The following is a 9,911-nucleotide window of genomic DNA, read 5'->3' on the forward strand; positions in this document are numbered from 1 at the left end:
GCTCTTTTGTCAACCCCTCATCCTCATACACTGTAAGCTCTTGTGTCACCCCCTCATCCTCATAGACTGTAAGCTCTTGTGTCCCCCCTCATCCTCATAGACTGTAAGCCCTTGTGTAACCCCCTCATCCTTATAGACTGTAAGCTCTTGTGTCACCCCCTCATCCTCATAGACTGTAAGCTCTTGTGTCCTCCTCATCGTCATAGACTGTAAGCTCTTGTGTCACTCCCTCAGCCTCATAGACTGTAAGCTCTTGTGTCACCCCTTCACCCTCATAGACTGTAAGCTCTTGTGTCACCCCCTCATCCTCATAGACTGTAAGCTCTTGTGTCACCCCTTCACCCTCATAGACTGTAAGCTCTTGTGTCACCCCCTCATCCTCATAGACTGTAAGCTATTGTGTTACCCCTCATCCTCATAGACTGTAAGCTCTTGTGTCACCCCCTCATCCTCATAGACTGTAAGCTCTTGTGTCACCTCCTCATCCTCATAGACTGTAAGCTCTCGTGTCACCCCCTCATCCTCATAGACTGTAAGCTCTTGTGTCACCCCCTCATCCTCATAGACTGTAAGCTCTCGTGTCACCCCCTCATCCTCATAGACTGTAAGCTCTTGTGTCACCCCCTCATCCTCATAGACTGTAAGCTCTTGTGTCACCCCCTCATCCTCATAGACTGTAAGCTCTTGTGTCACCCCCTCATCCTCATAGACTGTAAGCTCTTGTGTCACCCCCTCATCCTCATAGACTGTAAGCTCTTGTGTCACCCCCTCATCCTCATAGATTGTAAGCTCTTGTGTCCCCCCTCATCCTCATAGACTGTAAGCTCTTGTGTCACCCCCTCATCCCCATAGACTGTAAGCTCTTGTGTCCCCCCTCATCCTCATAGACTGTAAGCTCTTGTGTCACCCCCTCATCCTCATAGACTGTAAGCTTTTGTGTCACCCCCTCATCCTCATAGACTGTAAGCTATTGTGTCACCCCCTCATCCTCATAGACTGTAAGCTCTTGTGTCTCCCCTCATCCTCATAGACTGTAAGCTCTTGTGTCACCTCTCATCCTCATAGACTGTAAGCTCTTTTGTCAACCCCTCATCCTCACAGACTGTAAGCTCTTGTGTCACCCCCTCATCCTCATAGACTGTAAGCCCTTGTGTAACCCCCTCATCCTCATAGACTGTAAGCTCTTGTGTCACCCCCTCATCCTCATAGACTGTAAGCTCTTGTGTCCTCCTCATCGTCATAGACTGTAAGCTCTTGTGTCACTCCCTCAGCCTCATAGACTGTAAGCTCTTGTGTCACCCCTTCACCCTCATAGACTGTAAGCTCTTGTGTCACCCCCTCATCCTCATAGACTGTAAGCTCTTGTGTCACCCCTTCACCCTCATAGACTGTAAGCTCTTGTGTCACCCCCTCATCCTCATAGACTGTAAGCTATTGTGTTACCCCCTCATCCTCATAGACTGTAAGCTCTTGTGTCACCCCCTCATCCTCATAGACTGTAAGCTCTTGTGTCACCTCCTCATCCTCATAGACTGTAAGCTCTCGTGTCACCCCCTCATCCTCATAGACTGTAAGCTCTTGTGTCACCCCCTCATCCTCATAGACTGTAAGCTCTTGTGTCACCCCCTCATCCTCATAGACTGTAAGCTCTTGTGTCACCCCCTCATCCTCATAGACTGTAAGCTCTTGTGTCCCCCCTCATCCTCATAGACTGTAAGCTCTTGTGTCACCCCCTCATCCTCATAGACTGTAAGCTCTTGTGTCACCCCCTCATCCTCATAGACTGTAAGCTCTTGTGTCACCCCCTCATCCTCATAGACTGTAAGCTCTTGTGTCACCCCCTCATCCTCATAGACTGTAAGCTCTTGTGTCACCCCCTCATCCTCATAGACTGTAAGCTCTTGTGTCACCCCCTCATCCTCATAGACTGTAAGCTCTTGTGTCCCCCCTCATCCTCATAGACTGTAAGCTCTTGTGTCACCCCCTCATCCTCATAGACTGTAAGCTCTTGTGTCACCCCTTCATCCTCATAGACTGTAAGCTCTTGTGTCCCCTCATCCTCATAGACTGTAAGCTCTTGTGTAACCCCCTCATCCTCATAGACTGTAAGCTCTTGTGTAACCCCCTCATCCTCATAGACTGTAAGCTCTTGTGTCACCCCCTCATCCTCATAGACTGTAAGCTCTTGTGTCCCCCCTCATCCTCATAGACTGTAAGCTCTTGTGTCACCCCCTTATCCTCATAGTCTGTAAGCTCTTGTGTCACCCCCTCATCCTCATAGACTGTAAGCTCTTGTGTCACTCCCTCATCTTCATAGACTGTAAGCTCTTGTGTCACCCCCTCATCCCCATAGACTGTAAGCTCTTGTGTCCTCCCTCATCCTCATAGACTGTAAGCTCTTGTGTCCCCCCTCATCCTCATAGACTGTAAGCTCTTGTGTCCCCCCTCATCCTCATAGACTGTAAGCTCTTGTGTAACCCCCTCATCCTCATAGACTGTAAGCTCTTGTGTGTCCCCCTCATCCTCATAGACTGTAAGCTCTTGTGATCAGGGCCCTTACTCCCTTTTTTTCCATATGACTGTGTTTTGTCTTATGTTATTTGTTTATCTCCCCTATTTGTACAGCGCTGCAGAATCTGATGGCGATATATAAATAAAGATGATTATTATCCTCAGTAAAGGTCATGTGATCCTTTCTCTTTGGTTCTTCTTTGACATTACGATGGATTTTTTTTTTATTTTTAGCAGTTCATCCCTAAAAAATCCAAATATTTCTGAATTCAATGGAATCTTCTGAAACTGTTGCTGAATATTTTCTGCTCGTGTTCTCTCTTCATTATTTTACCTTCATTATAGTTTATACAACTGAGATTTCCTAATTGATTAAATTGCAACAAAATATTTGCTCTTCAGCAGCGCTACTCTCGGGGGAATCCGCACAATTACTATAAATCACTGCTGAAATCTCTGCCCTTCACACAACCTCAGCATGAAAGCAGGAGATTTCCTCATGTTCTATTTCTATAGCGGGAGGTGATTAGAAAACAAGAAGATTCTGCCTCCATTATAAGAAAAATATTGAGGTAGAATAAAGTAAATACTGAATGTGTTAATTATTCAAAGATTTTTAATAGTTTTTATTTTTTAAAGGCAGATTTTTACATATAAAACATAATATAATCTGCACATTCCATTAGTATTTTTGCATTTTTCCCACATGTTTTTGTTTGTTTATGATATTTAAAACTGTTTTAAATATTTAATCTTATTGGGGCACATGTACTAAGGGTCCTCGGAACACATTCCCGTCGGGTTTCCCGAATTTTTCAGTTTTGCACCGCATTTAACTGGGGCTTTTGGCGCACGCAATTGGATTTTGGCGCTTCGGCGCCGGCAATCAAGCGAGACAAATCAGGGGGACGTGGTCGTCAGACGATCCGACGGATTCGGACAACGCGCTGGATGTAACATCTCAAATTGTGTTGCAAGACATGCACTAACTTACACTGGGAAGAAGGTGAACTCCGGGGACCTGAGCGGGGAAGCGACACATGCAGGATATCGGGCGCACAATCTTAGTGACTCCCCGCACAGCGCATTATACGCGGACAATGCACTTACATGCACCAGGAAGAAGAAGGTGAACTCCAGGGACCTGAGCGGGGAAGTGACACATGCAGGATATCGGGCGCACAATCTTAGTGACGCCCCGCACAGCACATTATACACGGACAATGCACTTACATGCACCAGGAAGAAGAAGGTGAACTCCAGGGACCTGAGCGGGGAAGTGACACATGCAGGATATCGGGCGCATGATCTTAGTGACTCCCCGCACAGCGCATTATACACGGACAATGCACTTACATGCACCAGGAAGAAGAAGGTGAACTCCGGGGACCTGAGCGGGGAAGTGACACATGCAGGATATCGGGCGCAGGATCTTAGTGACTCCCCGCACAGCGCATTATACACGGACAATGCACTAACTTACACCGGGAAGAAGAAGGTGAACTCCGGGGACCTGAACGGGGAAGCAACACATGCAGGATATCGGGTGCAGGATCTTAATGACTCCCTGCACAGCACATTATACACGGACAATGCACTTACATGCACCAGGAAGAAGATGGTGAACTCCGGGGACCTGAGCGGGGAAGCGACACATGCAGGATTTTGGTGGCACAATCTAAGTGACTCACACCAGTCTTCATCTTCGTCGGACCGGCCCGGAACGGGGATCGCGACGGGACCGGGTAAGTAAATGTACCCAATTGTATTGATTTTGCATTTTTGGTATACAAGAAGTCCCCTACTTAAGAACACCTGACTTACAGACGACCCCTAGTTACAAGCGGATCACTGGATATTAGTAATTTACTGTACTTAAGCCCTAGACTACAGTAAACAGCTGTAACAGATATCACAGGCGTCTGTAATGAAGCTTTATTGTTAATCCTGGTTCTTATCACAATCCAACATTTTTAAAATCCAATTGTCACAGAGACCAAAAAAATTTTTGTCTGGGGTTAGAATTATAAAATGTACAGTTCCGACTTACATATAAATTCAACTTAAGGACAAACCTAAAGAACCAACTGTACGTAACCCGGGGACTGCCTGTATTTGAGATGTAGGTAACAAATTCTCAAAAATATTTCCATTGTGTCTTTAGGCTGGTATCCAGATGTTCTGTGCACACATCATATCCTAATCTGGCAGACACCTACAACTCACAACACCTTAAGGACACGGCCTGAAATTGTTTCCTGGACTCTTCTTTTTTTCGTTTTTCCCTGCTCAAATTCCAAAAGACAAAAAAAATGTATTTCTTTATGTGACATGGACATATGAGGGCTTGTTTTTTGCGGTAAGATTTGTATTTTCCAATGGAATAATTTTTTACGGTAAAAATAGCTCAACGATTCACACTTATTAATAACTCTCATACAACGGAACAGAATGACACAGCGGCCCTGCCACTTTAACTTTAGAGTAAAACTTTTATGCAGTTTCCCCGTAGAGTTTTACAACATCAATAAGAAGCCATTGGGGACGTTACACTCAATCAGGCTGCACATATATGAGGGTTATGTACAAGTGTTCTTATGTTTTGCTATTTTAGCAAATAAAACACTTTTTTAAGGAAACTGCATTTGCCAGTGTGTCAACATATTCTGAGAGCTTTAACGTTTTTATTCCTCAGTCAGAAGAGGATTATTAGGGCTTGTTTATTGCAGGTAAAGGTAACGGTTAGATTGGGGCTATAATAGGACACATCTGAATTTTTGATCACTGAACAGCCAAAGAACGCTATTGAATGTTATTAGAAAAATGTCCCTATAAGAAGACAATTTCCCATTAATGTTAACATATGGTCCCTTAGAAATAAGACTGTTGTCCTTGGATATGACCCCCCTCTGCTGGAGTGATTGGACAAAGAAACAAATCGTTTTTTGCACATGAAATGTCTGGGAGTTACTGCATGTCATACAGCCGTCCTGTGGTAATGAACTGAATCAAGGTGCCGCATTAGCTTATGTGTGACCATCGTTGCCAGAGTATGTGGGCGGTCGTATCCAAGGACAGCTATCTCATTAACATAGCTACATATATGGGAAATTATCTCCACACAGGTACTTTTTTTTAATAAAATGTAATTATATATATATGAATATATCTATTCAACAATTAAATGTCAATTCCCCGATGAGAATACCCTTTTATCTTTTATTATTTGGGAATAACAAAAGAACTCAGAGATTCCAACATTAAATTTAACTTGGTTTGTGTGAAGATAATGGGGCAGATTTAAATACCTGGTCCATTCGCGATCCAGCGGCGGGTTCTCCGACGCTGATTCGGGTCTTCTGGCGATCCACTAAGGCAGTGCACCCGATGTCCACCAGGTGTCGCTGCTGCGCTGAAGTCCACCGGAGTTCACGAAGCCAGGCCAAGTGCAGGTAAGTGCGTGTCATGCGACACATTTTTTTGAAAAAATACAGCGGTTTTTCCCAATCCAATCGCGTGCGCCAAAAACCCGGCGGAATTTGGCACAAATCAGAATTTTCGGGCAACCCAACGAAAAAACGTGATTCGGGCCCTTAATAAATGACCCCCAATAACTGTGTAAGTTTTGCCCCGGCACCTGCCTGACTAGATGTGCCGTAAATCTGCAGTTACACAGATAATGCAGACTAAAAATGCTAATACTCAAGAATATGGGACTAACCCGAGGGATTTACAAAGATATTACAAGATATTATACTGATAGCTTCTCAACATAGGTCATGCTCATTTTTATTTTGGATTATATGGCACACATTTATTAAAAGCAGTGCTGTGTTTACTATGTGTAGTGTGTACTATGTGCATTGTCCTGTGCTGTGGTGTACTATGTGTAGTGTGTACTATGTGCAGGGTGTACACAGGGGCATACCTGCCATGAGGCGAGTTGAGCATCTCGCCTCAGGTGGCGCGCCTCCTGTTCAATGAGGGGCGCGTCATCGGCCGGCACTGAGCTCCCGGGCCGCACACCGGACGGACCGCGTTGCAGCCCTCCGTCAACCCACCTTGCTCCCCGACGCTGCCGACACCGAGCTTCCGCCCCCCTGCCTGCCTGCATCAAACTCCTGCCGGCCGGCAACACTTTCCGGTGCTCTGTCTGGCACCATGCTCCCAATGTGCTGCCGCCCCCCACTCCCCGCATACCTTCGCTCCCGCCCATACCTCCACTCCCGGCTCCCCCTCCATTCCGTTCTCAACCCCGCTCCGCTCATGACTCCCCCCTTCCAGGCTCTTGGCTCCCGGCTCCCTGCTTCCCCCGCCCCCGCTCAAGCTGCCTTCCCACTCTCCGCCTCTCCAGGCTCTCGGCTGTCCACTCCCGGCTCCCCCTCCATCCCTTCTGAACCCTCGCTCATGTTACTGTATCATATATATGTATATATATATATATATATATATATATATATGTGTGTAATATATATATATATATATTTATGTGTAATATGTGTATATATGTAATATGTGTGTATGTATATTTGTGTGTATATGTGTATGTGTGTGTATATATGAATAGGTGTATGTGTGTGTATATATGTATATGTGTATATATGTTTGTGTGTGTATATGCTGTATCTACTGTTTGTTTATGTGTATATATGCTGTATGTATATGCAGCATTTGTACTACATGGTGGTATGCTGTATGCATTTTATACTACATGGTAGTACGCTGTATGCATTTTATACTACATGGCAGTACGCTGTATGCATTTTATACTACATGGCGGTATGTTGTATGCATTTTATACTACATGGCGGTACGCTGTATGCATTTTATACTACATGGTGGTATGTTGTATGCATTTTATACTACATGGCGGTACGCTGTATGCATTTTATACTACATGGCGGTACACTGTATGCATTTTAGTCTACATGGCGATATGCTGTATGCATTTTGCATTGCTTTATTTTGACACCAAACCAATATGATGGATCTGGTCCTGACACTCCCTGATATATTACATGTATGGGGGGGGGGTTGGGTCAGCGTCTCTCTATGGCTCACCTCAGGCAGCAGACAGGCTTGGCACACCCCTGGGTGTACTATATGCAGTGTGTACCATATGCAATGTGTACTATGTGCAGTGTCCTTTGTAGTGTGCAGGGGGCGCCAGATTCAGCATTTGTGCCACCCTTTCTTCTTGAATCTGGCGCCCCCTGCACTACTCTGACAGAGTGCACCACTGTTTGTTTTTTTTGGTGCACCTTTAACGTGGGATGTGCAACACAATTCTGTTAGACTTTGCATGTTAAAGGTGGTGCACAGTCCAGCTGAGCATCGGACGCCTTCAGTGCCGAAATGTGTGTCGCGTCGGGTAAAGCGCAGCCTTGACACAAAAGCCTGTGACACATATGTGATGTGGGTACTTCTAAAATTCATGTGAAAGCAGTTTCCACATAAAAGAACGTGCAAAGTACGACAAAAAACTGACACCAGGTATTTTAGTAAATCTGCGCCAATTACTTTTTTTAATGCACAATTAAGTTTTAGTGTTGACAAACACAGGACCGAGTCACCGAATGATGAATTGTGTATAAACTTAAGCTCTGGTGTTACCTCCTGATCACCTAAGGGGAACTAATAGTAGGAATTATAAAGCAGACACCTGCCCGGTATAGGAAAGCCTCCGCCCATCAGCCCTCTCCATCATTATGCAGCTTAATGCAGGCAGGGATTTAGATTTGGCACAATACAAACTTTATACATTCAGATACATAGCATGAAGGACAATTTACAGAGTAACCAACTCTTCTTTTTCCCCAAACTCTTGTTCTAGTGCCGATCGACTCGGAACATCTTTGGCCAAGGACAGGGCCGTGAGAATGGGCGAATATCTATGACGGGCCTCTTGATATTTGAGGTTTTGCTTTGCTCCGGATCACTGCCGCAGGATACTAAAGTTGGACTAGAGTTGAACATCTGACGACCTTGTGTCCTGTGAATATATAAATAATAAAGTTTTATGGAAGATATAGTATTGCCTGTTTCTTTACATTACAATATAGCGTTAGTATTGATTTTTATTATCCTTCTTCCCTTCAGGATTCCTTCATCCATCAATACTCTCATCACTTTTATGAACCCTAATTTTGTCAAAAATTTTACCATATTTTTCCAAAACAGCATGAAGAACAAAACACTTGCATATGAGTTCATTTTATTAGGCTTCTCCGAAGACGTTGACATCAACCTGTTCTTGTTTGTCTTGTTTTTCCTGATTTACGTGATGACCATCATAGTTAACGGTCTTATAATACACGTTGTCATCACCAACCCTCGGCTGCACACCCCCATGTACTACTTTATCAGCAAGCTCTCCTTCATAGATCTGTGCAATTCATCGTCTGCCGTACCCAAAATGTTAGTGGACCTTCTCTCTGCTGAAAAGACGATATCCTTGATGGCTTGCCTCGTCCAAGTCAACATGTTACTACTTATAGGGTCTACGGAGTGTCTGCTCCTAGTTCTCATGGCGTATGATCGATGCTTGGCCATATGTCTACCTCTCCACTACCCAGTTCTGATGAGGTGGAGCGTCTGTCACAGACTTACTGCTCTGATTTGGATATTCAGCTTCGTGGCCATCATGCTCCCATTGTTACTGATGCCGGTAGCCTTATGCTACCCCAACCAGATCAATCACTTCATGTGTGAATCTCTTGCTGTGTTGAACTTATCATGTGACAGAAACTACACCAAGGAACGTGTTATCTTTTCGTTAAGTTTTGTGACCATCCTCTTCCCCTTCGCCTTTATTATAATTTCTTATATTTGCATTATCTTCTCTGTATTAAAGATTAAGGCAGCAGGAAGAGCTAAGGCTTTTTCTACCTGTACCTCTCATGTGACTGTTGTAGCCATGTACTTCGGAACCGGTATGGCCACGTACCTGGGGCCACCACAGGAGAAGTCCTCAAGCCGTGGGAAATATGTCTCCATATTCTATATCATTATTGCTCCTTTTCTTAATCCACTTATTTACAGTGTGAACAACGGGGAAGTAAAGAAAACAATAAAAAGGTTATTTAAAGGGATTTGTTTAGAAACGTACACATATGTTTAATCCCAATCTCTTGCTATAAGGTTAAAGGTTCTTTCAGGAGACATAAAGGGACCAGGAATATTACATGGTTGTCAAATTTATTAAACCACCCAGTCTACAGGTAATGTCTTCCATTACTCTTATGCATCCATTGGGAGATTTGTACATCCCCTTTTTTGGAGACCTTTGTGTTCAAAGAACAAAATGGGGCACATTTCTGCACAATCCTCGATCCGAACTGTCCAACTAAGATGAACTCTGCCCTGATTCAGGTAGATTGTGTGCCCGATTTCCTGGTTGG

General features: G+C 44.4%; 1 protein-coding gene across 1 annotated transcript; it reads left to right on the forward strand.

The window, feature by feature from the left end:
* The first annotated feature begins 8,692 nt into the window (after nucleotides 1-8,692).
* Nucleotides 8,693-9,631, forward strand: LOC140122978 (olfactory receptor 2A12-like). Its single transcript, XM_072144227.1, has one exon. The coding sequence runs from the start codon at nucleotides 8,693-8,695 to the stop codon at nucleotides 9,629-9,631; it is 939 nt and encodes a 312-aa protein (XP_072000328.1).
* Nucleotides 9,632-9,911: the final 280 nt, after the last annotated feature.

Source organism: Engystomops pustulosus, chromosome 3 (genome assembly GCF_040894005.1).
Source record: "Engystomops pustulosus chromosome 3, aEngPut4.maternal, whole genome shotgun sequence".
NCBI lineage: Eukaryota > Metazoa > Chordata > Amphibia > Anura > Leptodactylidae > Engystomops > Engystomops pustulosus.

What these genes read in the sequence shown, in the direction of transcription:
- LOC140122978 (XM_072144227.1), top strand. Translation starts at nt 8,693, where the DNA reads ATGAAGAACAAAACACTTGCATATGAGTTCATTTTATTAGGCTTCTCC.